At 40.4% G+C, this 18,748-nt stretch overlaps 1 protein-coding gene across 22 annotated transcripts in view; it reads left to right on the forward strand.

The window, feature by feature from the left end:
• RBFOX2 (RNA binding fox-1 homolog 2) overlaps positions 1-18,748 on the forward strand; it is a 266,816-nt gene that overhangs the window by 155,961 nt on the left and 92,107 nt on the right. For 2 of the 22 annotated variants that reach the window (XM_080810605.1, XM_080810614.1), the window contains exon 1: positions 9,843-9,971. The exons of the other annotated variants lie outside the window; for them this stretch is intronic. In XM_080810605.1, coding sequence (XP_080666731.1) covers positions 9,927-9,971 — 45 coding nt within the window. In that variant the 5' untranslated portion in view covers positions 9,843-9,926. Of the gene's footprint in view, positions 1-9,842; positions 9,972-18,748 lie in introns of those variants that run through there. 22 annotated transcript variants of the gene reach the window in all.

Genomic DNA, 18,748 nt, shown 5'->3' on the forward strand with positions numbered 1-18,748 from the left:
TTAAAAAGAGAGAACATGTTACCTGCTTTGCACTTGAGGAGATGTGCTTTGGGATAAAAATCACTTGTACTTTCTCTGCTCCTTTACATATTTACATTGCCTTCCTGGTCAAGCATTGTCTTCTCACTGGACTGAGTAATTCGACAGAAATGCACTGCCTTATGCCACACGTGTGTGGGAGTTTCCTCTTCCTTCCTCCTTCCCCACTACTGCCTTTCCTCCCGCTAACACAATTACATAGCTCTTCACCAGCTTTCTGCTTCCTTTCGAGGCCACTTAGCCCTTACATATATAGATCTGGCTTCATAAATCAGATAATTCTGAATCTCCTTTAAACGCCCTTCCCAAATTACTGGAGATGATGATGATGACGATGGCAGTGACGGTAAGAGCAGCTCTAACCTAATACTCACTCGTTGGATACCAGGCGCGTCATATGCTGGCCGATGTAACCGTCATAGCAACCCTATAAGGTGGGCATTCCTAGCACTGTCTCTTTTTCCAGATATGGGGCCTGAGCCAGAGAGATGTGAAATGACTTTCTCAAAGCTACACCTCTGGGAAGTGATGGTCTGGTTTCAGAACCCTGAGGTCTTAACCACACACTTTGTGGCTTCTGTGCACCGGTGAGGCACTCCGCTAGGTAGGTGTTAGGGATGCCTCGAGGAATAGGACAGATTATATAGTCCCTGGCCTCCTGGGGTGGGAGAGGCAGAAATTACATGTGTGACAAGTTGAAAAGGACGTGTGCCAGTGCTAAGGGAGTATGCAGCAGTGATCGAACGTAGATTAATCAGAAGTGATTTTCAAAAAAACCTGCTCTTATACTTATGCTTAAATCTCCACCTAATTTGCCACCATACCCACCCTCTAACTTTTTCTAAGACCTCCTCTGTAATGTTGTAGGGCATGCCGGTGACTTTCCCCAACTCCCTTTACCTGTCCACCCCTCCCCAAAGAAAATAACTAGCCCTCCACAAACTCACTGCGGTGAGTGGGGCAGGAATTCATTTATTTTTGTATAGCTCTGCTGAAGTTTAATTGACATACAATAAATTACACATATGTAAAGCGTATAATTTGGTAAGTTTTAACGTATGTGTACACCCATGAAATCACCATCACAACCAAGATAATGACAATATTAATCATCTCCAAAGGTTCCCTCATGCCCCTTGTAATCCTTCCAACTCTCCCTCCACATCTCCAAGCAACCACTGATAATCTTTCTCTCAGCATGGATTAGTTTGCATTTTCTAGTGTTTTGTAAAAATGAAAGCACAATAAATACTCTCTTTTTCCTGGTTTATTTCACCCAACGTAATTTCTTTGAGATTTATCCATGTTCTTGCATATACCAGTGGCTCATTCATTTCTGTTGCTGAATAATAGTCTACACTGGACATACCATAATTTGTTCATCATTTACCTTCTGATGAAGATATAAAGCTGCTGGGACTATTCTGAACAAGTCTTTATTTGAATATTTGTTTTCATTTCTCTTGTATCAATACTTAGAAGTGCAGTGGATGGATCCTGTGTAGGTGTATGTTTAACTTTTTAAGAAATTGCTGAACTGCTTCACCATCGACTCTACCATTTGACACTTTTACCAGCAGTATTTGAGACTTTCGTTTCCTCCATTGCCTTGCCAGCATTTACTATTGTCCATCCATTGAATATGAGTTGTTCTAATAGGTATGTAGTGGGATTGTTTGTGGTTTTAGTTTCTGAATGAATAATGGCACCGAGCTTCTTTCCATATGCCTACTTGCTATCTCTATATCTTCTTTGGCCCAGTCTCCAAATCTTCTACCCATTTTCTTAAAAAAAATTGGATTACTTGTTTTCTTATGGTTTAGTTTCTATATCTTTTGGATATAAGTGCTTTATCAGATGCATGCTTTGCAAATATTTTCTCTCAGTTGTGGCTTGTCTTTTTATTCTCCTTACAGTATCCTTTGTAGAGCAGAATGTTTTAACAAAGTTCATTTCGTTAGTTTGTTCTTTTACAAACTGTGCCTTTGGGGTCATATCTTAGAAGTCTTTGCCTCATCCAAGGTCATGAAGGTTTTCTTTTAGGAGTTTTATCATTCCATCTTTTACATTTTTAGTCTGTGGTCCATTTAGGTTAGATGTTGTATGTGGCATAAGGTATGGATCTAGGTTCATTTTTATTATGTGTGGCTGTCCAATTGTTCTGATGCCATTTGTTGAAAAGATTGTTCTTTATCCACTGAATTGCTTTTGTGTCTGTGGATCTACTTTTACATTTTTTATTCTTTTCCACTGATGTTCGACCTCGACACCAATACCACACTGTCTTACAGGGATGTGAGTATTATGGGATCTAGTGGACTTCAGAAAAGTGATCGTGACCTATCACAAACCTCAGGTATAGCATTTGATTCCAATACATGTCTAAAGAAAAGATATTCGTAAACTTTAAAACCTGTTTTTGAACAGTGGAATGAGAAATATACTCTGAGAGATATTCTCTGAGAGATATACTGTGGTCATGAGCTAGAAGACTCGATGTTCCTAGCATGTTAATTCTCCCCAAACTGATCTTTAGGTTCAGTGTAATCCCAGGCAAAATCCAAGCAATATTTTTTTATAGAAGCTAACAGGCTAATTCTAAAATTCATATGGAAATGCCAAGGACCTAGAAGCCAAGACACTTTTGAAAAAGAAAATTTCGAGAACTAGCACAGCTTGATTTCCGGCTTCAGTGATTAAGACAGTGTGATGTTGGCATCAGTAGGGAGGCATGTACCTCTTAATGTTATGAAATGAGATTGTGTCAGTTAGGTTTTGCTGTATAACAAACCTCCCCAAAACTTAATGGCTTTAAACAGTGTTAATCATGTGCCTGTTCACCATTCCACGGGTCGGCAATTTGGGTGGTTCTTCTTGTCTGAACTGGCTGGGGCTGGGTGGTCTGGGATGACCTGACTTTCCCATCGGGCAGTTGGCAAGCTGCTCGGTCATGGGAACACAACTGGAATAGTTCGTCTCTGTTCCACTTCGTTTTCCATCCATCCTCACACGGTAGTCGCAGGGTGCCAGAGAGTAGCAAGCGAGGGCAAGGCCCCGTGAACGAACACCTGTCAAGTCTCTGATTGCATCACGTGTGCTAACCGCCCAATGGCCAATGCAAGCCGCAAGGAAGGCTAAGAGCAATTTCAAGGGCTGGAGAAAAAGTCTACCTCTTTTTGGAGGGGCTCCAAAATAGCGTGATGATTTTTGTAACCTATCATAGAGGTATTTTGAACGAGTTAAGATTAAAGTTTCTGTGGAGGCTAAAAGGCTCTGTTATGTAAGATAATGTATGTGGAATCATTTGTAGATGTATTTTCCTAGCAGTATTTGAATATTTATAGTTATTTTCTGCTTTAAAAGAGATCTTTACCCTTACCCTTTACATACTGTCTGTCTTTCTGGATTTACAGTGACTGTCTTTTGGCCTATTTTTTACGGATATATTTTACTTCTTAGTAGTAAGGATGTGGAGTGAAAAGAGTAACAAAAGACACTTCTAACAAAAATGCTCATTCCTAGCCTCACCATTTGCATGCCTCGTCTCGGTCTCCAAATAGAATAATGCATTTCAGCCATAGCATGGCTTATCCTGTTGTTACCCACACTTCCTTTTGTACCACGTGTCACACAGAGGAGTGATTTACTGTTCTCTGGTAGGTGTAATTTCAGGCATTTCCATTGGTCTAGAAAATTCAGTAATCCTCACAGTACCTTAGAACCAACAGAATTTTATGTGAATATTTTTGAATAGGCTCTTGACTTCTCTGCGTATATTTACCTGCCTGCCTTTCTGTATGCGCCCTGAGTATGGCGCTGTTGTATGCCTTTGGAATGCTGGTCCACTGCCTCTGAGCTCCCACCACCCACCCCAGACCCCCTGGAAAACTCTTAACGAGTTTTTCACAATTCATTTCAAGCATTGACTGCTTGTGGAATATTCCTGGCTCTTGTCACTCTGGGGAGTTCAATGGTGGCAGTGGTGGCAGCTGTGGCTTTTCTCCCAGGTCATACTAACACATAAGGGCATTTGTCAAATGGTATTTTGGTGTTTATTGTTTCCTGCTTTCTCTCCTCTGCCGGCAGCTCTTTGAGAGCTTTTTCTGTTCCTGGGACTTCACACAACATTGGGGATATCTCAGCGGAATGATTGTGTATTGACTGAAGGAACACATGCCAGATGGTCTGTTCCTGGTAGTCCGTCCATTTCAGCCTGATTCGTGGTTTCAGGTGTTCATGGACTTTCCCTTCTCACATGCTGGTGGGCAGTGCTGTGTGAGAGGTATTGGCTTTAGTGTTTCCTTTGAAAGAAATACAGAATTGAACAGACAGGTCCTGCTCTTAAAGAAATCATCTAATAGATTAAACAAGTATTGCTAAAAACATAGAAAGTGGTTAGTACTGTTAGTCAGCTAAAGATAAAGTACCATGAAGTTCAGACAGAAGAGAAATTACTTCTGTCTGGAAGTAATCAGGAAGAGCTTCATGAAACAGATAGCATCGAAGGTAGACCTCGAAGGAATCTGTTTAAAGGTTTGGTAATTTTGAAATGGGTAAGAAAAGTATATGATCAAAGGCACAGAGACAAAAAAAGGTAACAGTCCACCTTGACAGAGACGACAGTGGGTGGTGGAATGTATCAGTAATTATTTTTGTACTTCATTTGCAAGACAAGTATCCTAAGATAGAAAGTTTTGTTAAAATTTATGCGTAGGTATCGTATTTTCCATGCTGATCAAGAATTTATTAATTTTGCTGCCATCCTTTTGCTGATATTGCAAAAACAGCTCGCTCACAAAACTTCTTTCGATCCCCTGTTTGGTAAATTCAGTTATCTTTCCTAAATTGTCATTAAAAAAACAAAAAACTTTTCTCTATTTCTACTTGACATTGCTGTATACTCACCTCTGGTATCAATTTATGAAATACTTTCCCTAGTGTAAGAATAGTGACAGATATCCTCTATGTCCTGGGTTTTGTGAATCGGGCATGACCCTGCTTAATCTTTTTTATCCTTGGTTGCTATTTCTGCCTTCTAGAAGTGAGTATTCCTTAAGGTTCTATTTTCAGCCCTTTGCCTTGTATCCACTGTTCTTTCTTCTCCCTCTCTTTCTCTCTTTCTCTCTTTCTCTTTCTTCCTTTCTTCCTCTCTGTCTTTTGTCTGTCTGTCCTCTCTCTCTCTTTTATTTGTTTTTGAAGTACATTGTTGTTGCTCGCTAAACACTGACTAGGTCAATATGGGAGAACAATCAACCACATTCTGCCCTTGGCTGTTCCTTCCAGACTCCTGTTGGCTCTGGTACGACATTTCCTATTGGATGTCCTGCCATAACTTCAAACCAGTTTATGCTTCTGATTTCCCTATTTTATTAGTGCGATACTTATTTGGCCAGTCAACTAGACTTAGAACCACAGTGTTACCTTTAATTACCCTTTCTCTTATGCCCTGTTTCTGAACAGTCTGCACTTCCGTGGATGCTGCCTTTGTAGCGTCTGCTACATCTAGACCTTCCTTATTCCTACTGCTAACGTGTGGTTTTGCATTAATAATCTCTGGACTGTTGTAATTCTAGCCTCTAATTGGCCTCCCTGCCTTCAGGCTGTTCCCTTTTCTCTTCTTCTTCCAGTGGCCAGAGCCATTTTCACAAAATGTTAATTTTGTAACACTTTCCTTCTCAAACAGTCTTTGAAGATACAAGGTCTGAAATACAGAGCTTGATGTCCTAGGCGTTCCACAGTGATTCCAGCCTGCTTTTCTTAGCATTTGCCACTGTTCACCCAAGGTCATCCAGACTGGTCACACAGATCCTTAAGTAAGTCTTACAGATATCTAATTACATATTTTGCCCACATGTATGTCTTTCTTTCCCTCATCCCCTCCATCATCTGTCTGTCTCAAGCCTTGTCCTTTTTGAACTTCTGTGTTATCCCTGTACACAGAAATCTTTGGAATCTTCTGATATTATTGTCCCTAAAGCTAATTTTATACCTTTAGAGCAGAGATCTTTGCAATCCGTGCTAAAACATTCTACCATGAAGCCTCACTGTCTTTGGACACTCACGGTAGGATTGTGGCATAGTTAGAGGGAGGGAAAAGGAGAGAAGAAAAAAAAGTGAAAAAGTAGAAAAGAGAAGAATCTTAACTATTTTCTGGCGTTGCAGTACGTGGTAAGTCTTGGGAGGCCTCGGTTGTAGATGGTACAGATTACATTGCAAGGTCACCACTGGTCATGTCCTATAGTGCGGGGCTGACATGGTAGATTGTCTGCTTTATCCTTAGCAAAACCTAAATCTCATAAATCTCAAGGTAGTTTCTAGAGATCTCACTCTTAAATATTACTAGGTCTGTTTCTCTCTGATATCATTACATTCTAACAGACGTCATAGGTGTGCCAGCTGTTGAAATTGGAAGTCTGTGTGTCTCGCTAAAGAGATGCAGAGAAATATATATAAAAGGCCATTTTCTGTATTTATGTTTCTAATTGATCAGTACACAAAGACTTTAATACTATAAAAGCATTCATAGTATTGCAAAGTATGGGCCTTTTCAAAAGGCATAAGTATTTTTTAGGATTTTAGTTTGTTATTGGTCTTAAATTACAATTTAAAATTTTTTACAAGAGATGAGTCAAAAGGCAAGGCAAGAAGCAGTTATAATCCAAATTCAAATATTGAGTTACTTTGCCATTTTTCTGAGGGGCTAATTATTTAAACTAGACCTGAGCACAGTTTTGGCAGAATCTAGGTAAAACATCATTAAGATTGTTTATTGTCTCTATCCTCCAGAGGGTTTATAGTAAGGCCGTCATGTAAAGTAAAGCAAATGTGATAATAATAGACTAGACTAAGAAAGTATTGCTAATTTTTAAAGTACTCAAAGGGAAATCTGTCTTGATTCCCTTAAACTTAAAAATAAAAAGATAAATTATATGAGTACCAAAGGCTAATTTAAATGTATTTGAACATATTAGAAGTTTATCTTTAAAGTAATAAATGAAAACCAACTACCTCCCTACCATCCCACCCCTTAGAAGTGTAGGTTTTGTCTTATGCCTATAATATATGTGTGTATGAATATAATACATGTTATGTATAATACATAATGTGTATGTGGCATCTGTAGTGTGTCATAAGTCACATGTATATGCATGTATGTGTAAACATAACTACATAACATATGTAAGACATGAAGCTTAGAAATTACCTGATTTACTGATTGGCATACAGAGATACATATGTGCGTTTAGAAATACAGAATTCTACTGTACACATTCAGTAATATTATGTTCAGTAATATAATTTTTTTCACTTAATAAACTGTCAGTCACATCTTTTCACCTTGTATGTATAGATCTATCCTCAAGAAGAATTTAAAGCTCTAGAAATTAACGAGGCCCTCGGTAACATAGAGACCATTTTCAAGATTAAATTATATCAGCTGTTCTAGAATTTGAGCTATAGTGTGTCATCTTAACTACAGTACCATCTGGGACCTCCATCTGCTGTAATAAACTGACCAAACACTGAGCAGAGTTAACTCACGAAGTTTGTCAGCCATAGTTCATTACCGCAGTGCTCAGTGGTTTATAAGAAGTATCATCATTTCCCAGTCTTCCTATCAGGAAGAATCTTGATACCAATCACATCGAGAATTTAACAGTGATTTCGGATGTCCGTTTACAAGGATCCCCAGGGCCAGTACCACTGTATGTGAGGTGAGGCGGGGTGGAGTGCAATGGCCTGGTGCGCAGGGAAGAAAAGGGATGGAGAAGGATTTGATTCGATATAGAAATTTAGTGTAAGATTTTAATACAGGAACATTACCTTAGCTATTTCTTAATTACCATTTTAATAGCTGTATGGGGGACAGGCGGAATGTATATCATAGGCCCTTCGTGTGTGACAAATCAAATCGACCATGTTGTGAGGCTCGGAGAATGTCTGTTGAGAACTGCCAAAGCCGGAGTCCCATAGTTGTGGTGAGAAAGCGATACAATGGATGTGTTCATTAAGAGCAGCTTCGGAAAAATGTCCTTCTTCGTGTGAGAACTTGCTCACAGGGTTTAATTTTGTGCTGTAGCATCCTTTCGGCTTTTGGTTTTACCCTTGTGCTGTTTCCCCCAAAACCGTGAAGTCCTTGACACGGGCGGTGTCTGCTCCTATCTCCAGTTCTTAAGCTCAGTACCTAGTGTATAATAGAGGTTTAGCAAGTTTTTTTAGTTGTAGTGAACTGATGCATTATTGTCGCTCCTCCGGAAACCCCTGCCTCCTGTCTGAAGATAGTCTGGAGATAATCTAGTACCTTGTAAGGTCCTCCTAATCTCTTAGAACCGATTGGAGGCAAATGTTTAACCAAGTGAACTGTCTTCGATGTACTAAGGCCATTTTGACTCTTAAAAAACAATTTCTTCTGAACAATCCGAAAATAAAATGCAATGACCATAAAAGGAGAAAAATTGCCCTGGGGGATGGGGCGGAGCACAGTGGTGCCTAAACTCTCACAGGTGCCTCACAGTAGCATTTAGTCCTCACGGTTTAATCTTCTGGAAGCTTGCTGTGTTCCTGGCTCTCTGAGATGAGAGATATCGTAGCCCCTGAAACTCATTTAGAATTATTTATCATTTTGAACTTTTGAATGCTTGCCCCAAATAGGGGATTTCTTGGGAGCAAGAGTTATAAAATAGTGTACCTCTTATGAAGCGTTTACTTTCTGCTTACTGTACACCCTTTTTTCTAAGAATTACTTCAGTTCTCTGGTTTTAGGTGGGCTGTCCAGACTTTGAAAGCTAACCTGCCATGCCTTTTCAGACTGACTTCACACCTGTCCATGTTTGTTACTGCTTTGAATATCTGTTATAGAAATATGCGTGCACATGTGTGTTCGTATGTAATGGTAGGGTGGGTCCCGCAGCTTCCTAAAAGAGGAAGAGCAGCTGGCTTTTCTGAAGAGACCTTTCCACCCCCACCTTTTTGCAGGCAGCCAGAGTTAATCCTTACATGTTTGATCGGAACAGCTGAGAGAGTGTCTTGCATATCTGAAGGTCTCCAGTGGACTCATGTTGCCTCAGAGTTGGGGCCACCTTCCTCTTTTCTAGTGCTGATCCTGCCAGCTGTCCCAGCCTCTGTTAAAGCACAGTGAAGGAGGTGTTAAATGATACACAAACATACACTGTCATGAAAGGGATCCCTTTACTACATGTAGCAGTGTGACTTCTTTCTTCTCCCATTCCTTTCCACGACAGAGGGGTTTTATACTGTTAATCCTAGCACCTGTCTCTGCCGGAGACAGTTAGAAGGGGTGTGTGTGGTATGTGTGTGTGTTGGGGAGGGGCGGTGTGCGCGTGCGCACCATCCTGTCCAAGAAGGAATAGAGAAATAATACCAGTCCCATCTGCCTTTCCATGCCCTGGATTGGGAGTGTTCTTTCTGACGCACTTAAAGCCGGGAACATATATATCATTTTGGATCCCGGATACCTTGTGCTTCCCACCGTTTTTGTTTTCCTCTTTACGGAGCCCATGTTCTTTTCCCCGGCTGTCATTCTCTGCCTCTTGAGTTTCTGGTGGAGTTGTCAGTTTAAAACCAACAGTAATAGCCAATCCCTTGTACAGTTTTCAGTCTGCAACTGGTCACTCAGTTGGAGCTTTTTGCTTTTTCCCTGAACAGTTCTTCTCGGTAGTGTTGAATCTTACTGGGGTGGAAGCCTGGGCTGAACCAAGCTCCACCTTCCGCATCTGAGCCAGCATACCTATCCGCGTAGACTGGGAGTCGGCCAAAGGTTTTCTGGTGCTACCTAGTTCTTTTGGAAGGACAGCCAGAGCAAACAAGGCAGAAGTGTAGACACTTTTGGTACTGTCTTTATCTGAAGATTTTTCCCCCCCTTTGCTATGTATGGTGTATATTGTATGGATTATCAATATCCTGTTGTCCAGGTAAGCTAAGGGCTATAACTTGGTTTTGGGGGGGGGTTTGTTTTGTTTAAGGGACTGTTTGATTGATGTGAAGGCTTTATGGTGGAATGAAATGCTTATAAGCTTTCTGTCTTTTGACCTGGTACCATTCAGGGCATAGACTTCCCATAGAATTTGGTAGTTTGCTGTAACAGGAGATCTGAGTTTTATAGTATTGAGGGCTGGGCAGGGGTGGCTGCTTTCAACTCTAGAAGTTCTGAAACTTAAGAGAGATTCCTGTGCGCGCGTGTGTGTGTGTGTGTGTTAAGCAGTGGACTTGGCATTATAAATGTAACATAACTAAGTCACTGGCGTATAGTAAACTTGGGGCTTCATTTTGAGTAGATGAGAAGCACAGATGGCAGTTTCCAAATGTTGCTATGTTTTTCAGAAAGGTAATGTACAGTAGAGGGCGCTCTCTCTACACTTAATATTTTAGACTATTTTGTGATGAGCTAAGTAGCATCTTAGTTATGAACTTACTGAAGTCTAGAATCAGAAAATTTTAAGTCGATATCAGATACATTTCTGAATATCCATTTGCCTTTAAATTAGTAGCTTTCAGTGAGTAAAGTTGAAGAATCCTGGATTCTGATTCAAACTATAGTGTTAACCACCTCCATGATATGCTCAAACAGCCTCATTTTACGTGACTTAACTATCCCTGTATATGAAATGAAGGATTCGGACCGAGTGATCCTTCATATGCCATGATTCTTTGAAGTATTAATTGATTGTGCTGAAAACCTAGAATAGGAAAATAAAGACAGTTAATACAGTTAATTCTGAATTACAGCTCCTAGCTGTTCTCTCAGTTTGTTTCGGTTTATTTGTGTTTTCATGGCACTTAATTATTTTTTTCTTCTCTTTCAAGTGGCCATTTCTCTGATAGTCGGCTCCTAAGTTGTAGGCTGAAGAATGCAGAAATGCATAGGGCTAAAGGAAGTGACAAACTAACCAGTACATCCTATTAGGTATTTTGGGCCTAAAGGCTAAAGCAGGCTATTTTTAACTGGACCTGGACCTGAACCTATTGGGTAAGCTCTCCAGAGTAAATTCACAGCTCTCATTCAGGTCTGATGCTACAGCGTTGAAGGCAGATGGGAGGGCATGTGGTTATATGGTTATGATTCTTCAACTGTATTCCAGCACATTGGTCTATACTGTGTGGTTTACTCCTATTCTATCATATATACATGTTTCTATTATTTTGAATTATTCAGATGAAGAGCACATTACATTTACCATAATGAAATTTTGATATATTTATGGGTCTTACTACCTGAGGACTCAGTCTCTACTGGCATAAAACAGTAGATTGGTCTGCATAACAGTTTAAGGCTGGGAGTGTCATGAGACTACCTTAGAAGCAGAGCTTCTTAAAGTAAGTATCGATGTGCTTTTGAAGACAAGCATCTGTGAACAGTTTTTTTCTGGGACCCAACTACCAAAGTAAGGGACATGTAATAGCAGTCATATAAGTAAAATTGAGAAAATAAAACTGGGGAAGTAGAAGTGTTTCCAAGGAAGAGTGAAGTATCAGACATATATGTGAAAAATATATATATAATATGTAAAAGAAGTTTTGAGGTAGAAAACTGGCCACCCCATGGCAAAGCAAAGGTTGTGGGTGGATTAAAGAATTCCTGTTTAGAAATTATGACATGAGGGGCGCCTGGGTGGCTCAGTAGGGTTAGTGTCTGACTCTTGGTTTCAGCTCAGGTCCTGATCTCATGAGTCATGAGATCCAACCCCGTGTGCGATCCAGCCTTGGGCTCCGCACTGAGTGGGAGTCTGCTTGAATATTTTCTCCCTCTGCCCATTCCCCCTCTTGCACGCACTCTCTCTCAAATAAATAAAATCTTTTTTAAAAAAGAAATTATGACATGTTTACTGACGTCTTTTGTAGTAAAATTTATTCATTTATAATAAAATGAATTTGTCCCACCAAATCTTTTTGGTCATTAAGAGTTAGTGTTGATAAATGTCATGCTCAGTATTTGAAACAACTTTCCTGGCCTTGTTCAATTGAGTAGATTTATTCTATCTGAAATTAAGGTAGCTTAGAAAGGCAGGTAATGGAATGTTAAAATTTAAGAGTATACTTTCCATTCCACCACATCAGGGAAATTAATGGGGTTGAAAAAACAACTTGAAGTTGAAGGATCCAAAATTGTTTTACAGTCTTATTTATTAATTCATTTACGGTAATAGTTGTCTTTCAGTGTATTTATAAATAGGTAATAGATTGTTATTTGCTACCTAAATTTTTATCTCAACTATGGTTGCAAGATTTTCTTACTGGTTTCTGTTATATTCTTATACTTTGGTAAATTAAAACTCCTCACTGGATAACACTGTGCGGTTCTGTACCGATGTGTTATGCCATTAGAAATTATGGAAGATATGGCTGAACAGTATTTTTTTTTTAAATTAAAGATTTTGCACCCTTTTTTTGAATTTCTCCCCAACATAAGGCAGTGAAGTATTTTCAGAACTCGATCATTCATTGCTCTTGTTCGTAATAAAATCACTCATGTCTTAAGTGTGTACAGTTGAAACTGGTTGTTTTATTATAATTTTTGCAGAACTAACTCTGGACCAAATCAGGTTAAAATAAAAGCAGAGTAAGTAGATAGGGGCTTGCTAGAAACGATTTAAAGGACAATGACAATAGTCTCCCTGCCCAGAACAAAAATCTGTTCATTGAGAATCTATTTCTGAAATTATTCTTTTGGATTAAACATTACTGCCTCTGACTGAATGGTTAAAATATAACTTTGTTAGGGTGCTTCTGTCAAAAAAAAAAAAACCCTAAAACCCCCAAAACAGAAAACAAATGTTGGTGAGGATGTGGAGAAATTGGAATCCTTGTGCACTGTTGGTGGGCATATAAAATGGTGCAGCTGCTATGGAAAACAGTATGGTAGTTGCTCAGAAAATTAAAAATAGAACTACCATATGGCCCAGCATTCCACTTCTGGGTGTATACCCAAAAGAATTGAAAGCAGGGCCTCAAAGAGATTCTTGTACACCCTTGTTCACAGCAGCATTATTCACAATAGCCAGAAGGTGGAAGCAACAACCAAAGTGTCCATCAGTGGGTGAATGAATGGGTAACCAAAATATGGTGTACATGCACAGTGGAATATTACTCAGTCTTAAAGATTTGTTAGAGAGAGAATGAGAATAAGCGGGAGGGGCAGAGCTGGAGAGGGAGAGAAAGAATCTCAAGCAGACTCCTTGCTGAGCAGGGAGCCGATGCAGGGCTCAATCTCACAACCCTGAGATCATGACCTGAACTGGAATCGTGAGTTAGACGCTCAACCGACTGAGCCACCCAGGTGCCCCGACTCAGTTGTAAAAAAAGGGAAATTCTGGCAGAAGCCGCAATATGGATGAACCGTGAGGATAGTTACACTCCGTGAAATAAGCCAGTCACAGAGAGACAAATACCATAGGATGCCACATCTGTGCGGCACAGAGGGTCGTCAGATTCACAGAGACAGAAAGTAGAGCGGTAGTTGCCAGGGGCTCCTGGGGACAAGGAGAATGGGGAGTTCTTTTTCAATGGGTACAGAGTTTTCATTTTAATCTTTTTTTTTTTTTTAAGATTTTATTTATTTATTTGACAGAGAGAGAGATCACAAGTAGGCAGAGAGAGGCAGAGAGAGGAAGGGAAGCAGGCTCCCCGCCTAGCAGAGAGCCCGATGTGGGGCTCGATCCCAGGACCCTGGGATCATGACCCGAGTGGAAGGCAGAGGCCCCAACCCACTGAGCCACCCAGGTGCCCCAGAGTTTTCATTTTAAAAAATGAAGAGCGTTCTGGTGATGGATGGTGGCAGCAGTAGCACATTATTCATCGATTCGGTGTCACGGAGTTGTGTTCGGTGGACCCTTGAACAGCACAGGTTTGAACTGTTTGGGTCCACTTCCACATGGAGTTTTTACAGGACAGCGTTGGGGGTGTATTCTCGCTCTCACGATGTTCTTTTCTTAGGACGTTTTCTTCCCCTCTAGCTTATGAGAACACCGTGGGTAATACGGCCCGTAAAGTCTGTGTTCAGTGACTGTCCGTGTTCTCAGTACATCTTCCGGTCAGGACGAGGCTGTTAGTAGTGAAGTTCTGGGGGAGTCCAAAGTTATACATGGGTTTTTGACCACCTTGGGGGTCAGGGCCCTTAACCCCTGTGTTGTTCAAGGGTCAGTTGTACTTGAAAATGGCTGAGAGTAAATTTTATGTGTATTTCCACAACAGAAAATATTAAGGGGGAAAATGTAACTGTTTTTGGAAGTCAAGGGTTTGTCTGTTACCCCAGTTTTTCCCGAGGCAGTTTTGCTTGACTGGGACCCGCTGAACACATCAGCACTGATTATCATTCTGAGGTGAATGAGCAGTTGAGGAAGAAGCGAGGCCTTACGTTACAGGGGGTGCAGCTAAGTGTCCCTATTCGAGAATTTAGGACAGCCAGACACAGCTTACGGATAGTCAGCATCTGGAAGACGGGGAGAAAGAAAGTTGCCTCTATGAAGGATCCATTTGCCTACCGCGTGCTCGGGTCTGCAGAATGCTGTGGACTGAATTAGCTCATAGGCGATCCGTTCTTTGTGGGAAGGCGACCTTGATGTAGAGGGATATATGTATTCTTTAATTTCTCATTTTGAGGACTTTTTCTGGAGTGCCTACTGTGCGCCAGATACTGTGCCACACACAGGGATTTGGCAATGAAGGAGACAGGCGCGTCTCCAGGAATTTATTTAGTAATAGAGACAGCATATTTTAGTATTGAAGAAACAACACACTGCAGTTTTCACAGGTTCATTAGGTATTATTATCTCGATAATCTGGTTATTGATAAATTTGTTTACATCCCATCCCTTTTGATATTTATCTCATATTTCCTGAATCTCACAGAATACAGAGAGTGTATACATCATTTCAGTTGTATATATAACTCTAGTTGTCTAGATTTGGGGATATTTTAAAGATCCAAGAATATGTTACCCAAATCTAGATGATAATTTATGAAGTAATGTTTTCTAATTTCTCTGGCCCTACCTTTGCCTTAGAGTGTTATTTGTGGTCTTGTTCTAAAGGTTTGATTTTTAGGGACAAGAAATAAATGTGAGGGTTACTTGGGTTTTATGAACATATAAAGTCTAAAGCAGTCATTTCAAATGTTCTCACCTTTTTTTTTTTTTTTGAGAATGGGTTCTATAAAACTGAACCTTGCCAAAACTAGAGAAAAGCGAGGAAATAATAGAGTTAGCCTTAATTCGGCTTCATTTAGGCGAAAGGGAGTGTGGGGGCAAAGGCCATTAAAGTAGCATTGTGTCAGAGGTGCTTCTGGGAAGGTATTTAATATCTATTAGGTGTAAATTGTTATTTACACTTAGGGTTATTGTGTGGGGGTGTGCTGTGAAAAGCTTTTATACTAACAAGTTTTTATTATTGCCGGAAATGCTATCCCTTTAATGTTGCTTTTCACTTGGGTGTCAGAGGCAGCCTGGGAAAGTATGAGCAAAACCTGCCTTCCAGCCAGGGACTGGTGGATCTGCCTTTATAGCATTGCTGGTGCGTGGGTGGGGAGGTACGGAAGTTGAGTCACATCTGATGTAAAATTGTGAGGAGCAAGGGCACCTAGAGTTGTGCCTTTTTTTTCCCCCCTTAAATCAGTGGGTATTATTTTGTCCAGAATCTGAACTGTTCTGATCAAGTTGAAAATAAAGCCTTTCTCCCACTCTCTTTTTGTACATCTTCCTTTCAGCCTCAAATTTCTGAGATACTGAAGTAAATTTATAAATTCGAACGTATTTCCAAGTACCTTTTTGGAAGAAGAGAACACTTTTATGATGTTTTGATAACCACGTGGATACTCTTCATTCTTAGGTACCCATGTATGTAAAATAAATGGGTGGAGTTAGAAATCAAGGCATTATAGCTTGATTTCAGCACACATTTCTTCCTTCATCTACTGTATATTTAGGCACTGCATTGGGAACTGAGGATACGATACGAAACACACAATTCCTACCCTCAGATTGCTCATCGGTAGGTCACAGTTACGTAGAAACAGTAACCCCAGCAGTTACGAACAATGGGCTAGGCACTAAGGCGTAGGGAAAGGGGGCACCTACCCCAGATGTGGGAGCATGTGGGGTCAGGAAAGGCTCTAGGGCAGGGAATCCTTGAAATGAGCTTTGAAGGAAGAATTCAACAGTTAGCCAGATAGAAGGCCCTGCTCAAGGGAGTAAGAACATGAAACAGAAAAGAACAAAAAACATGGTATCGTTGAGGAGCGTGGTTCAGTGTGCTAGGAGCAGAGCAGTGGGCGGCAGAGGGGGAAGCAGGGACTCTGACTTGGTATGGCAAGGCTAGGTTATAGGGTAGGCACCTGCTTAAGAGTTAGGACTTTCCCCCCTTTTAGCCTGTGGGGAATAGTTGAGGATTTTATTTTTACTTTTTTTAAAAGATTTTTTATTTATTTATTTGACAGACAGAGATCCCAAGTAGGCGGAGAGGCAGGCAGAGGGAGGGGGGAAAGCAGACTCCCCGCTGAGCAGAGAGCCCGATATGAGGCTCCATCCCAGGACCCTGAGATCATGACCTGAGCCGAAGGCAGAGGCTTTAACCCACTGAGCCAGCCAGGCGCCCCTAGTTGAGGATTTTAATCAGGGAAATGGCATGGTGGGATTTACACTTAGAAGGAGGTCCCCAGCAGTGGTGAGCAGCTTGGATGGCAAGAGTGGTAGACTGGAGGCAGAGGGACAAGTAGGAGGCTAGATAGAAAATAATATGGTCAGAACTGAGTTTGTGGTGCTAGGGGTGGAAAGAAAGGGCAGATTTCACAGAAATCAAAAGGACTTGCTTCTGGTTTGGTGTGGTGTTGAGTGAGAAGGAGGATCTTGGAAGGGGCCCAGACATTCCATCCCCAAAAATGCCCTGGAATGAGTTGCTCGTTGGTACATTGCAGGGCACATTCAGCCACTAGGGGACTCCGGTTGTTTTGCTGGGTCAGATCCAGGCTGTTGAATTGCTCTTCTCTCTGTTGGGCATTAGGGAGCAAATTGTCCTCTATAATGCCAGCCTTGAAAGGGAGGGACACACTTCAAAATACCCGAGAATTTGTCCAGTGTTCATTATGATCCTGTTATTTGGTGAGCTTTTGAAAATCACTGTCATATTTATTTTGACATTAGCTCATACTAACTCTTTCTTGCAGCAATGACTGTTGTAAGCTTATTATTTGCAGCATAAAATGTTGGTCCTGCATGAGCAAAGGAAGCATAAATACCAGGCCAAAGGAAACTTGTGACCTGGCCCTAGTCCTGGGCTTTTTGCATATAGGGATTCCTCATCTGACTCTTTATTTAAAAAAATTTTTTTTTCCCTTGGGGCCTTGTTGTCTGTCTTTATGTATGGAGGCTGCAGTCACACACAAGCTTCAAGATAACCACGGCTTTCCTAATGGTAGTGTGTGTGTGTGTGTGTGTGTGTGTGAGAGAGAGAGAGAGAGAGAGAGAAAGAGAGATGGGAAGTGGGGGAGTCTGTCTTGCTCAAGGTTTTTTGCCCTTCGCACTATATGGACTAGTGGATTCAGAGAATGGCATATAGTGATTATCAGATTTGTTTCTTATATTAGAACTAAAAATATAAATAATTATCCCATAAGCATGATTTAGATTTTTTGAAAAGTACACTGGGTTGCCTTGCTTCCAGTGCAACTCGCCTACCTCTTTTCTCTTACTCTTGTATTTTAAAAAAATTTGACTGTGTTTTATCTCTTAATTGGCTCTTCAGTTGCAGACTCAGAAAATGCACTATGTCCTATCTTCCAGATCATTTCTAAAAATGTTAAATAAGGGCGCCTGGGTGGCTCAGTTGGTTAAGCGACTGCCTTCAGCTCAGGTCATGATCCTGGAGTCCCAGGATTGAGTCCCCGCATCGGGCTCCCACCTCCACGGGGAGTCTGCTTCTCTCTCTGACCTTCTCCTCACTCATACTCTCTCTCAAATAAATAAATAAAATATTTAAAATAAATAAATAAATAAAAATGTTAAATAAGAACAAGCCTAGTACCGATGTATTCCTTTTCTCATAGTGGAATTTTTTCCCCCCCAATGTTTAAAGATCCCATTCTTTGGTACATATTTCTTTACGCATTGTGGGTTGTACCAAAAGTATGCAGATATCTGTAAAATGCCCAGAATAGTGTGCCTGACGTATTGTAGGTGTTCAGTAAATAGTCTGCAGGTTTTCCAGATTGGTAGTTTCTGTATTCTTTTTAGAATCATTAAAATGATTATTAATTTGGGTAGGAGCATGATGATGTTATATTGGCAATGTGCCAGCCTACGTTATTACACAGTACATTTCAAAAAGCCTGGTCATGCATTTTGCCAAACAAATGAGGCAAATCCTCTATCTATGAGGATAGAGATAGCAAAACACAGTGTATTCTTGGTGTGATCTGTGATTTTATTTTACTTTTTTTTGATTTGTGATTTTAAATTTTGATCTCTTTAGGGTTTATTTTAAAAATAGGAAGCTTAATTTTAGAATTAATCTCTTTGCTTTTGGGTAATCTGTTAGAGATTATAACAATAAAAATATCATAATGAAAGTATGAGAAATCCTTTAGAATAGGATCTTATTTATTAGAATACTAAAAAATAGGACATCTTCATTTTTATTAGGTAAATCAAACACCATAAACTCATCATCTACACAGATTAATTTATTTGAAAATTTAATAATT

This window comes from Martes martes (assembly GCF_963455335.1).
Source record: "Martes martes genome assembly, chromosome: 8".
NCBI lineage: Eukaryota > Metazoa > Chordata > Mammalia > Carnivora > Mustelidae > Martes > Martes martes.